The following is a 13964-nucleotide window of genomic DNA, read 5'->3' on the forward strand; positions in this document are numbered from 1 at the left end:
CTTTTAAGGTCTATAATTGAACATCTCTGAAACAAAACTGAACTGTTTTCTTGCTGAGAGTTAGGTGACAATATTGATGCAACTTTCCTGTTTGGTCATTTAATATCAAGCTAAAGCCTGCTGCTAGTTAGCTTAGCCTATCATCAGAGTGTGGGTCGGATAAAACATCTGGCAGGGTTTTTCCTGCATAGAGAATTCTTTGGCGCCCCCCAAAGAGGTTTTACCCAGCGCCAAAAGAAAACAAAGACGATTCAAATTGCAAATCAAATCCTCTCTGAATGTCTGTTAAAAATATCAATACATCAACCGACTGTTGAACAAGCAGAACATAAACTTTAATACGACGTCTCTGACTTCTAGCAGTCATCTCCCCTCTCATCCTTTTACACGTGCGGCTTGCGCTGGATAGCCAGCTGATTGACTGTTTGTTTCTTTTGACTTGTTCCGGACGCTCCGCTGACACCCACAAGCGCTAAATGCAGGTTGATTGTCCGTTTGGCGAGTTAATTTCAAAGAGCAATACACTTCATGGCGGTAAATATTTATCCCAACAGTCCCAACCACCGGCCGCACCTGTTTACTTGTAGTGCAACTGTGCAACGGAACACGGTTGATCCTTCCAACGTGTCTGCTTTTATCAACAATCAATAACTTTACGATCGTAACGTCAGCCAGCTGTAGTCTGTGAACTTCTCCACACAGACTGTCAAACAGCGCTGCGTTATAGCCAGCAAATATATTTTTATTATTTCTCAATTTCCTGATCTGATCAAATGATCCAAATTATCTGTGACTTAAATCTGTGATTATTTGACATAATACCTTAGTAACTCAAATAAATGTACTTAAACAAACGTGTATGTAAAACGAAAACACAATTTAAAGGAAAAGAGCAGCCATCATAGAAAGAGGGTGAAATGCACTGGCAATATGTGACCTCCCCTCTCTCAATCTCATTACACCCCTCTCCCTCAAAATCCCTCTCCTCCCCTGTTTCACTGTTGCAAGAAAAAAACAATTGTTTACCAGATTTAATTGGGGTTTCAGTAACTTAAGCATAATGATAGTATTCTTTATAAAATGGACAGCAATGACAGGAAATGCACAGATTTCTGTCAAATAAGTTAATACAGATTCATAGACTATACTGTTAGATGGGGGTCGAACGTTTACTACAGTGCGTATAGTCACCCCCCAAAGGCCCATTCTGAGCCAGGAAAAACCCTGATCTGGCCTTACTATATTCAACGCTAACGACCTCCTGCCACCAGGGCATCTATAACATACTATTTAAATCAAATTGCACCTCTGGGATAATACAGTTTACCTTGACCTTATTGTGCTAAATCTATTTTGTTTTCATATACACCAAAAACAACTACTATTCATACTTCAGTTTTTGTATGAAATAACGAAACACAATATTATATGCTGATCAGTGGGGCGACAGAGATGGTAGGTGGGTTTTTCTGTTCAATTAAGTTACGCTGTTTGTGTCTGTGGCTTTGAATGAAGTGTTCGGACAGGACAGCTGTAACAATATTCTAACTCTGGGCAGGAAAGCGAATCAGCTTACTCCCAAAAAAGTCAGAAAATTACTTTTTGAATTTTTTTTTTCTTTTGCCTCATCTTTGCGTTTCTGTGCAGTGAAATTGATTTTTAACCAATATGAGCAAAACACTCTACCAATCTTTAAACATGAATACCAGCAGAAAAAAACTTTCACCTGGTACAAATATGATCACATTCAAAATGACTCCAACCTAAGAATAGAAACAGCATCAACTACCAAAAATGTGCTAGTAATTACACATACAGAGCAGCTGCATCTTTATAGAACACATACAGTACAACCACACACACACACACACACACACACACACACACACACACACACACACACACAGACACACACAACCACACATACCTCCGTAGTGTATTTGGGTTGTGTGTACCTGTATGACAAATGTGTTGTTACTGTGGTGTCTGGGTAGATTATCATCTGCCATTTATCTGGGGGCATGAAGGTGCCATTTGTTATTTGGACAATGAATGGTGCTCTCTGGAAAACCTCCCGATTACACACAGTGTGGAAACAGTAATGAGACCAACAGCTCTGTTGCCATGGAGACCAGTGAGATTTTTGACACCTCGGACTCGTGCGGCTGCCGTGGTTGGGTTTTTTGCTTTAGTCGTTAATTTTACAGTTAATTTAAGTTTCTGTGAGCTGGAACAACATTCTTCTTCTTTATCTATGATCACATTGTGTGGAAAAAGGGATGTTTATATTCTGGGTTAACCTTTAATTTATGATGCCTTTACGTTTAACCAAACAAAGTGATAGCTGCTGCATTGGAGTATAATTGCATTGTTACAGCGTTTGGTTTGTAATCACACTAAAACAGAGTGAAGCACAAATCTTCAGCAGCAGACGTTGTTCCACCTGCGCTATCAAATCCATTGGATTGAGTTTAATTCTTGTGATCCAGAGAGCCATTATGCAAATGTTAACTCATCTGTATGTAAATGTCATGTTTTTTTTTTGTACAGATAAATACCCAGACATTTCAGCTCAGGTTTCATCCTATCATACAGTATGTGCATTTCAGACCACGTCCACCTTGGCATAGAATCAGTCTCTTTATTGTCCACATGATTCACACAGGCTCATTCTTGTGTGTTACAGAGCGATCCATAACAGCGTCTACAAACCATCAGGTAACACTTACAAAAGCAGCTCAGCAGCCCTGCACAAACATGAAAAGTTAAACAGATTTGTTTTAGTTGAATTTAAGGGATTTAAGGCTCCTGTGAGATGAAAAAATGCCTTGATCCTGTTTATAAACCATAGGTTCTTCTATATTTTGGGTATGCAAAAAGGAAATTGCATTTTCACAAACTTTCTTATTAAAATCTTTCAGCTTTCCTGCGAGGAACCCCAGCATTTCATGTGATTTAGTTTCCACTCTCAAGTGTGCCTTAAATTACAAAAATCATGTACAGTAAAACTCTGCTCCAAAGCTACTGAGCAGCAGTAGCAACACTGGAGATGTGTATTCAGGTGTCAGTTTCCAACAACATCAACTTCCTCAGCAGCTCTCTGCTGCCAAACGCTGAACACACACACACAGACACACACACACACACACACACACACACACACACACACACACACAGCCTGACGCCCGGGTTAAAAACATGTTCTTCCTCCACCTCCCACACTCTTCCACTGTCAGTCCTCCAACCTGTGCCGTGGGAGAGGAGTCATTTTCTACAACGGAAATCATTGTCTGTTTTTCACTGCCTTCTTCTTTCTAATGTTGAACCCTCAAAAGAAGCCCTTACTTTTATTGAAGGCGTGTTTAAAGGGGGAAACATATCAAACTCCTTTTTAATAGTGAACACAAACTGACAGACTACAATTACCACATTTTATCCCCCTTGAAGCGCTGGTTTTAACATCCGCTGTCTGTTCAATTGTATGTTTTGATCTCCTCTTAAGGCAGAAAAGAGCTGCTCAGAGATGTGATAATCCTAACTAATGAAAAAACATTCAATTACAATTAAGTCTTATTTAATGAAGTCTTGCAGCAACTTTATTCAGGACTTTGTTTAGCATTTGTCGAACATTAGTATGCAACACCTCGACTGAAATGTGTTGTTTGTGTTGAATATGTTTCTCTATTTACTGCTGGAGGAAAAATATATTACACCTGAAGAATTTGGAGCATTTATCTTCTTGTTAAAGATAAGCACTTCCTTTCCCTTGCTAAATTGCACACAGGGATTCATTTTTTTGAGCCTAAAATACATCAATTAAACTGAAAGTAAAACACATCTGCACCTAAGCTCTCTGCATATTTGAGATGCAAATAATGTCCCCCCCCCCTCCCCCCGTCACAGTGGGGTTTCCAATTTTGCTAAACACAGTATTTATGCGTGTACATTTTTAGCATTGCATGCTGAGCCTACACATCCTGTTTAAATACAAGCATTTTATCAACATTTGACAACCGGTTTGTGTCGCCTGTGTTGGCATTATGAGTAAATGTTCATACCCTGAGCTGCAGCGTCTCCACCCACTGTCCTACCGCCTTGTACTCTGGGATGGAGGAGTTGGTCATCTGAAACTGGAACAGGTCGTACCGTCCTGGAGCATCACCGTTCTTGTTAAACACAACAGAGGTGCCGGCGCTGCCTGTACAGAGTAAGAGAGGGAGAGAAAATGCAGCAAAAAAAAGAAAAGAAAAATAGAGAAGAAAAATGTTAGATGCTGGTTTGTCAGAGTACCACACGGCTTTCTTAAAAGGAGAGAAACATGAACTTTTGACCCATTGCCTCTCCCTCTGCGGTGGCCCTGAATGGACCACACAAATAAACTAAGCCTGCACCTTCCAGTTAAAAACCTCCAAACACAATGACCTATATGTTGAACCTTTATGATAAGAACAGACAGGGATGCTGGCCCCCTACTGACCAATAAAGCCGTCCCCCTCCTGCTTCCTATGCACTATCGCAGCTGCACACTGGCAACTGCAGGAATACAAATTTGCAAATGCAAACCGTGGTAAGCCACTCAGTGGTGCGGACTAATATCTAAAATGGACTGCTATTTCAAATGCACACACCATCGTGTCATGTTGGAAATGCATTTCAGTCACACAGTTGGCAACAAAGGGACATATAGTGAGGATACACAGGTCAGCCAAAGCATCATACGGTCCCCATCTGCTCTCAGTGTGGAGCAGCCCGTCTCAAGCAGAGCCCTGAAGATTCCACTAATTAGCTCAGAGAGGACGGACACCTGAAACATAAAATGTGTCTTTGTGTAGAGCCTGTCATTTGGTTACACATTGCTCAATTATACAAGCTCAGAGTCTACAGAGTGTGTTAATGCAATTGTCAGTCAACATCAGCTCCCCCCTGGCAGCAGAAAATGTTAACTGGCATTAATGGGAAAAAACTGTTTTATTGCTGCTTCATTTTATACATGAGGATGGCTGCATTGTTGATGAGGTCATTTGTACCATCCCACAATGTTGAAAGAGAGAGAGAGAGAGAGAGAATGGAAACTGCTGCATTTACAAACTAGTCTGTTCACCTTGGCACTACATACGGTGAGCTCATAAGCACAAATGGAGAAACCATTTTTGAAATGGGACAGGGGGAGTCTGATGACACCTGGCATGGGAATTAAGTACTGTAATAGCTTTGGCTATAAAAAGTGTAGAGGAAGGACCAAGAGCACATGTCCAAAACACTTTCGGGAACATGTTGGCTTTTGAATGTAGAACAGAGCTTGTGGCTTTCGGACTGAAGGCCACCACACCTTTTCCTTCGTTTTCAGCCAGAAGGGAATTTCATCTCCCTCCTGTATTTTTCCAAGGACATTTGTCATTGACCATTTTACAAAAGTTTCCAGCCAAGGGCCTCTAGTAAAACAAGAAAGGCAGAGGTAGCAAGAGAAAAAGCCAATTCCAGGCTACAGGATGGGGGGCGTTCAAATAAAAATACTGTTTACAAGCACCCACATTTCTGTTTTTGACTTTTTTACATCATTGTAAATTAGGATAGTCAGTATTTAAGATCTAAATAGTCTATAACCATGTTTATGCAACTCTATTCCCTCCTTATCTGCTGAAACAGTACTTATAGTCCACATTCACTAAGCAGAAATGGTGCATCTGGAGGCATTTGACCCATTGCCCTTTCTGTCCCGAAGTAAAACACTAATTCCTTTAATGTGTCAGCACAGAAAATGAAGCTCGACGGCTGTTCACATTGAATTCAAGCATTCATGTGAAGCCCATAGTGAAAATTCTCCCACTCTGAAAACCAGAATAAAGATCGGTGGGTGGCAGTCACCGTCCTGTCACTTCTGTTTCCACCAAACAGGCAGTAGACTTGTTGACACCGTCTATAAAGATGTTGACAGGGTATTGACTCCTGTGAGTGAATGCTGTGACAGGGTTACCATTCTTACCGCACCGCCCCAGCCAAAACAGGCACGAATAAACAAACACACAAAGTCATTCAGCAAAGTGACGTGAGTGATTGGGCACTTGGCGCTCTTCTGCTTTAGAGCAAATAATTAAGCAGCGTTTCTGTGTGTGCAGATAAAAAGACATTAGGAATTCCTTTGTATTTCCCATCGCCTGATATTTTCAAGGGAGCAAAATGCTCTGTGTAGACTCCTTAGTGCAAGTGCTGTCTAAGATGAAAGATTTATGCATTTGCATGTGGCTCTGAACTAAGACATGACAAAAGTGCACTGCTGCTGTGCTGTGCAGAGCGGTGTGGGTGGACTGGGGATCCACTGCTGTGTTTCTCTCGCATCATTATTCTCTCCTCTTTTTTTTTTCCCCCTGCCTCTCACTCTTCAGCTCCGTGACTCCGGCGCAGTGGGGAGATCAACAAAGGAAGCTTACACTCCTCCACTCTGAAACATACATTAGCAGCGACACATACACTGGATAATGTGCGTGGCTCCAGTCTAAATGCAATAAGGGCAAGTGAGATAGGCCTGAGCCACAGCAGCATAAAGGTTTGAGAATATAATAGCAGGAATGAAAGAGGCAGAGGATGGAGAAGGTGTAGATTTCCATTTTGGGCTCAGGTGAAATGAGCCTCTTTCACTGTTGGTGTCACACTGAGGTAAATGTTTTTGTGAGGCAGAACATCCCCCCAAAAAAAGTGAGCACAGGCCCAGATGGCTTTTGAGATTGGACAGCAGATTGTCAATCCTATGCATGAATCTACTCTTAGTTAAGGTCCCCTTGGACTCTCAGCACTACACAGACATTGCCTTTTCTTTCGAGCCACCTTAAAAACCAAGGGCTTCTTGTCTGCTGGAACTCTGCATTGCTGCCATAGCGACAGTGTACTGTAGGTAGTCAGGCAGCTTTGTAGCCTCTAAGTTCACTAACAGTTTATTTTTACACTTACACTTATTTAAAACACATTTGTGTTCAAATTAAAGTACTGTAAAGAATAAACCTTAAAATGATTAATGTTATGCAAACACTGATAAACAAATCACTAACGGTTAGGGTACGAGTTACTCACTGGATGGATCAATATCATTTTCAAGTGCAGGGTTGCCTGTTAAATTTATAACACTGATGAAACATTCTATATTAGTTCTTGTTTTCAACTCCCGAGAAAAAGACCAAAACCAGCGAGAAATGAGGCGACGCCTGTGAGCTAGTTCAGGCAGACAACTCGAGCTGCACTGATTTTACACTTGACATGCGTCATTATCCACAATCACCTGCCAACACCGCCTCCCAATTAGTCTATTTAGCTGCAATATTTCCAGTCTCTCACTCTGCTCTTTTATGCGCGCTCTGACCTGCAACAATAACTGCACTCTTGCTCAGCACCACCACCGCCCGAGCGTCGCCCTGTAGACTTAAGCTCATCCCATCTCTCCTCAGATTCCTGTTTATAAAATAAAGCTGCGAGGAGTGTTGAGGTCGGAGCCGAGACGCCAAACACAAACTATGTTCTGCTGCTGCAATAAATATTACAAACATATACAAAAAGAGTTTTCTGACTAAAATATGTGTAGTGCTGCTGCTGAGGCCAAATCCTACAGCATATTTCTCTGTGCCACAGACAGACCTCCACTTTAGTAAACAAACTGTCAGAAACGCAGCAGTGATTTAAATGGATCTCTCTACAGTACATTACAGCCCCAGAAAATGAGTATTGTCACCACAGATTAAATCAGAAAATGTTCTAGGTTTTGGGAAACACATTTTTTTTTTACTGAAAATAATCTTGACAAGACAGACCTGTCCCTAACTAAAGATTTGATGAACAAAACAAATCAGCTGACATGACAAAATAAAGGCCAACATTTAAATCAAGTCTTTACATGTGAGTAGAATATCGTAATTGTTGTTTTAACGATGTGCAAAATGACAATTTTCTGTATGTCATTCATTTAGCAAAAAAAACAAAACAATTAAAACACGACTTTAGAATCAACAAACATTCGCTGCATATGATCAAGACAAGTAGGACAAATATCTGAGCATGTGCATTGAGAACACATCCAGTGTCCAAGCATCACAAAGAGCTAAGCTAGCGTAGCTGCCTGCACGGCACCAGCCTTAATCAATGTCTTTTGCAGACTATGTTGGAAAGCGGTTTCCATGAAAGACAGCTCGACAACTAACTTGCACCATCTGCGAATGAATCTGCTTTAGAAGTGAGCGGGCGACCATTACCCAGCAGCTAAGGCACCGGAATAACAAAAAACACTTTTGACTACTTTGGACAACCTGCCTAGCCTAGTTTGAAATGCTGTGGTAATAATGTTTGTCATGCCTGCACTGTTTGATTTCAATACTTGCTCTGGTGGTTTATACATTTAAAAAAAAATTGTATTTACTTGAATGACTCATTTTTCAGTAAATGAATAAGACCGTTTTTTCTTAAATATATTATTTAATATAATGAACAATATCTCAGTTACAATAAACAAGAGCGAGCTAGTACAATACAAGACTTTTACTGACATGTTTTTGAGGAATGCTGAATATTGTCAAATATCATTATTGTCGGAATCCCCCAAAGATAACGAGATATTATTTTTAGTCACAGCCCTACTTATAGCACTAAAGATGTGCTGCAGGTGTCGGACATTAAGTATGATTGTAATCACCAACCTCATTTAAAAGGAAAATATTTAATAAGAAGTGTCAAATGTGGCTGCACAAATGAAACTCTTCAAGTCTGTATGTTGTGCATGGAATCACTGTAACTTCATAACACTGTGCTTTATATTTAGTATAAAACATACAGTGAGGTGATATTAAACATGAAATAAACCAACAGGTTGTTAGTAAAATACAACAAACCCAGTAAGGAACATACAAGTACATTCCCCTCCTCATGTATTATACATCAGAGTGGAGTGATTTTTTGTTAACACAATGAGCTGGATCCACGTCGAAAAGTAGGACACTTTTGTGAGCAGATTAGGATGATTCCTTTTTTAAAAGAGCTGAATCTTATCTGGAACATTTTGTGACGACTCAGTGTACATCAGAGGAGCGCCTGAACGATCACTGGCTGAGATACACGCCGGCACATTCGTAATGACAAAGGTTGTGCTTGATTTAAACTCTGCTCCCATTTGGCTGTCTCTTCCTCCCCTCCCTTTTTGCATTTCAGAGCAGCCGTCATTAATAGCTATTTGTCATTAATTGTTAAGTATCTCTGTAAAGGGCTGAATAATGTAGAGGTTCAAGTACTGGCCTACCCATAATATGTCATATTGGCTCAAAATATTTCTCAGAGCCTGAAAATGTTTTTTGAACCGTGAATGAATTAATATTTATATCGTAGCTGGCCTGCAAGTGTGCATTGCAGGAAAATGTGACTTTATTTTACCTCGTAGTGTTCGTAGGGGGTTCTTCCATAAGTTCATAAATATATGTACACAAGTTTATTCCACACCTGAGTTAAATATTCAACTCTGAATGGACAGTTGTGGCATTCTTAGATCTGCATATTCTCTAAAGAAGACTGCTGCTATGAGCAGACCTCTGCTAGTGACCCAGTGCTGATCACAGACAAACTTTAATCACATCAATCTGAGGAAGTAATACCTTTGAAATTGATCTTTTTAGAGACAGAAACAGAAGAGAACAATTAGGAGGTTAAAAGACACTGAAAGATGGACGACAGAGAAGTTGACAGAATTGAAGCTATCACATTAAAGAATCTGGTCCTTTTATCCTTAATTAGGCTCTGTGTCCACCTAGCATTTTTCTTCTCAGCGCTGTGCCTTTTTTGTGCGGCCGCCCTGAGCGCTCAAGTTGAAAATCGTTCAACTTTTCAGAAAGGCACCGTTGACGTCACCGCTGCACTTTTCCAAATGTATCATATGACCTGTTTTTTTGCCGCCATCGGGAAAGAAACGATCGTAGCAGTGTCGGCCATACAGCCATACAGCCATACAGCCATACAGCCATACAGCAGCCGTTGTCTACAAACTGTTGTCATAGAGACAGCATGGACGACCAGCACTTTCTGCCCGGAAAAAACACTAGGTGGACACGAGGCCTTATACTTGATTTGATTCAGACTGTTTTTTGATTCATCAGTAACATCACTATTTTAGATTAGATTTTTTTAGCTTCAATGTTAAACTTCCTGATGTCTGTTCCTCGCTGTGGTTCATTTATTATTTATCGCTTTTGTTCAAGCTGTTCCAAACAAATAACCCCTACAGGGAGTAATACATTTGTTTGATTGATAGATTGACAAATAAACTCTACACTTTAAAACAAGTGAAGGGGGGGGGGGGGGGGGGGGGGGGAGTCAACAGGCTTTATTACAAGGCAGAGATTGTTAATGAGGTGCTGCTTGGATTTGTGCGGCCTATTTGAACCTGTCTCACTTCAACATCAGTAGACATGTTCTCATTGATGCGAGGTATAACTGTTAGGTATACTGGTTTTAAGGAGGCTTCAGAGTTAATATGGAAGCAGTTCCAGAACTATTGTCTTTTTTTAGCATAAGAAAATCTGTTTTTTTTAATTAAATCCTTTTCAAGAGAAAAACTACAAGCTCATCCGATCAGGCTTCAGCTCCATTTCCATAAAAAAAAGCCTGAAACTTTGAGGACAAAAAAGTGAAACCTTTTCTTTAGGCATCTGTTGTGCAGACCTTCGTGATGCCTTACTCACCGTTAAAGCTGGTGTTGCGTATGTACTTCAGCAGAGTCTTCCCTTCAGCAGAATCCATCTGTGGACAAACGCCAGGGTGATCGGGACACAACTCCCTCTGCATGTTGTGGAGCGCGTGGGCCATGGCGTACACTGCGTCAATCACAAACTGCACCTTCCCTTCCTGCTCGTACTTGGAGTCGATCCCGATGCGCTCCTGGCCTGAAGGAAGGGGGGAAACAAAATGCATGAGACATTCGTCTTTGCATCCTTTCAAAACTCCCAACCATCCCCAAAACGTCATTTTCAGTCCTCCATTTTACTATTTGCTGCTTGTTCTGATTTGGACAGATTTACACCCAGAGGGACAATGTGGTATAGAAAAATAAGAAGACACATTAAGTTCCCAAGTTTAAGTACCAAGCTGAGCTGTGTGACAAAGTGTTTTTGACAAACACAGCACATTCAGAATTACTGCCGTGTATCACAAAGTAATAGGCTGCTAAGAACAGACCTCACTTGTCCCATTTGCAAGGTGATGAAGATCACCATGAACTTTAGTAACATACTCTTCCACAGCAGCTCTCTGCTCTTTTATATCCTCCTCCCAGTGTACTGCCCTTTCACTATGGGCTGCCGTAAAGGTTTAGCCTCTACCGCTGATACACTGCATGAATACATAATGTACAAGCCCTGCTGGATTTCTCTTTCTGTAAAACAAAACGGAACTAGCAATTTTATACCCCTGGAAGATGAAACCTGCAATTCAAAGAGCAAATTAAAATCATAACAAAACACTACTATTGCTTGCAGTAATAATCATCATAATCCTCATGATCATTATCATTAGCATCATTATCTTAACATTCAAGCTCCCAGTAAACCAAAATGATAACTCTGAATACTGAAAGAAAATCTTCTCCTTAGTGATAGCTGCTTAGAGCTCAAATGTGGAGGATACACTGATGTTTAAATGGAAACATTTAAGAATGTGGGAGACTTGCACACTGAGGGAGGTCAGAAGCAATCTGTGCTGACATTTCAGCCCATTCCTCATAACTTAACATACATTTCAGCCCACACATAACCTCTTTGCTTTTCAGAGTGCTCTGTATAGGGTGCTAAACGGACAGTCTTTGAATGCCAAGGACTCCTGCCTCATGTTCAGAGATAGCAGCTTGAGGTATTAAAAAAACAAGAATAAAGAGACAGACAGTTTCGCTGGAGATGAAAGAAGAAGAAAACTCATTTATTGTCATCTCGTGGAGGGTTTGTGGGGTTCACTCGATGAATGAGCATCTTCTGTCTCTGACGCGTGATAAAAGACGCCAAACTGGAGATTATAAATGAAAAGAAATCCCTCAGCAAACACTCATTTGTGTCACACTGCCTTCACCGTCATCACGTATGCAGGCAAGATTAATACAGCAGCCCACATCACAGGCATCACCCTCATAATATAGATAATACATGCAGTGCAATGCCTGTCATACTGTTAGAAGCCAGTGTTTAGGTAATACGAACATGCATCACTGTTCCAAACGCCTTCATCGATGCTTCCACAGAGATGGCATTTTTCTGTCATTGTCCCTGTAACTTTCCCGACTGAAATAAAGTGTACTCTGGCTCTGTTAGTACTCTCAGCACGGCTGAGCTGAGCTGAGCTGTCAAGGTGACTGGGTTAAGGCAAAATGGAGGGAATATGGGATTTGAGAGTTACAGGACATTAGCCACAGGAGAAGATAGTCTGCAACTGTAGTACGTGTAAGACACGTGGTGCATTATTATTCTAATAATAAACTCAGCCTGTCCTGCACCCGCTGGGTGAAAACACCTGGTGTTGGACTCTCTGACTGCACCACAGACGAGAGGGGCTGCATTAAAAACCCCAACCCCAGTCTCTCTGCAGCTTCTAACGGGAACAAAAGGTCAAGTTCACATCAACCTGACACGGACAGATAAAATATGCACCATCCATTAGTGTAGTACAGAAATGTTCAGACTATGTTTAAGCCAAAACTCGTGTACCTGTGCATTTACGACTGGTATCCTCTCTCTTGGAGGCGCTGAGGAGCCTGCAGTCAAAGTTTTCCTCCCAAAACTCAGCAAACCACACGTTCCTGCGATTGTTCTCCAGGGTGAGCGCAGTAAAGTATTCATCAAACCCTGGGAAAAAAGAGGAAAGAGAAAGAACGGCTCAGTTCCGGACCAATTATCAACCAATTCAAACCTGTAGGAAATGAAGCGCGACTTGTGCAGGAGTGTAGTAGTAGTGGTGGGGGTGGTGATGGTGTGCTGGCCGCTAGGTGTTTGAAGCACACCAACAAGCACTACTTCATCAAAATTTGACCACATTGGTTCCTCTTCCTCTCAAGGCCCCATGGAACTTTAATCACTTCTTTCATCTAGGAAATTACATTAATTAAAAAACAGGATGCATAATAAATAACGCAGGGCTTGTATGGGGTGCCACAGCCTGGTGCCCGAGGCTCCGAGGTCCTGTAGGTGCAGAACAGGTTTTTCCTCACTTCAGAAAATCCATTACACTAACCATGGTTGAAGGCATGATGTATTAGCGTAACACTTGTTTCAAAAGGGCTTAGGTGCCTGAATCGAGCATTAGCCTGAAGAAAGATAAATTGCTGCAACAAAGGAAAAAGGAAGTCTTTAATGCCAGAATCTTTTCTATTGTTTGTGCAACTTTTACAGACAATGTGGGTCAGGAAACCCAGCTAGGACTAAACTTCACTGAACGATTTGTGATTTATGGATTTTGTTTAAATATATATATATATTAACTTTTGTCACAGATATAATTTTTTGTCTTGAGAATAATGTGGATTTCTCTCTGTCTCTGTTATCCAGTCAAATCAGCTGAGTCGTGGGTAGAGGTGATAATGGCTAATCAGAGCTGAATGACTCAGCTGATTTTCTTTTCAAAAGACCATCAATGATGCATAGTGAATTAATAATATTCTCACTGTCTCCAGAGTGTACATGTGTCCTGGTTGGACCTCCTTAATTAATGAAAGCTTCATGAAACTTCCTCGATTTAATGATGAGTGGATATTAGGATTGTGACGCCAGAAAGGGCTTAAAATAGAAAGTACAAGCAGATAATATTCTTCTTCTGTGGTGAATTTGTACATGTCGTGGCAGACGCAGCAATTTATTGTCCTGTTTTGTCTCCTTCTTGTTGTGGGTTAACTCATTTCAGCTTCAGCTTTAGGAGAAATGCACACCTAAGTTGTGGAAACAATTGATCGTTTTCATTTCTTTTTT

At 41.0% G+C, this 13964-nt stretch overlaps 1 protein-coding gene across 2 annotated transcripts in view; it reads right to left on the reverse strand.

Annotated features, from left to right (window-relative positions):
- LOC132989625 (metabotropic glutamate receptor 7) overlaps positions 1-13964 on the reverse strand; it is a 65044-nt gene that overhangs the window by 13841 nt on the left and 37239 nt on the right. For both annotated transcript variants that reach the window (XM_061057338.1, XM_061057337.1), the window contains exons 6-8: positions 12711-12848; positions 10704-10904; positions 4059-4198 (exon numbers count right to left, since the gene is read on the reverse strand). In XM_061057338.1, coding sequence (XP_060913321.1) covers positions 4059-4198; positions 10704-10904; positions 12711-12848 — 479 coding nt within the window. The remainder of the gene's footprint in view (positions 1-4058; positions 4199-10703; positions 10905-12710; positions 12849-13964) is intronic.

Source organism: Labrus mixtus, chromosome 15 (assembly GCF_963584025.1).
Source record: "Labrus mixtus chromosome 15, fLabMix1.1, whole genome shotgun sequence".
In the NCBI taxonomy this organism is placed as follows: domain Eukaryota; kingdom Metazoa; phylum Chordata; class Actinopteri; order Labriformes; family Labridae; genus Labrus; species Labrus mixtus.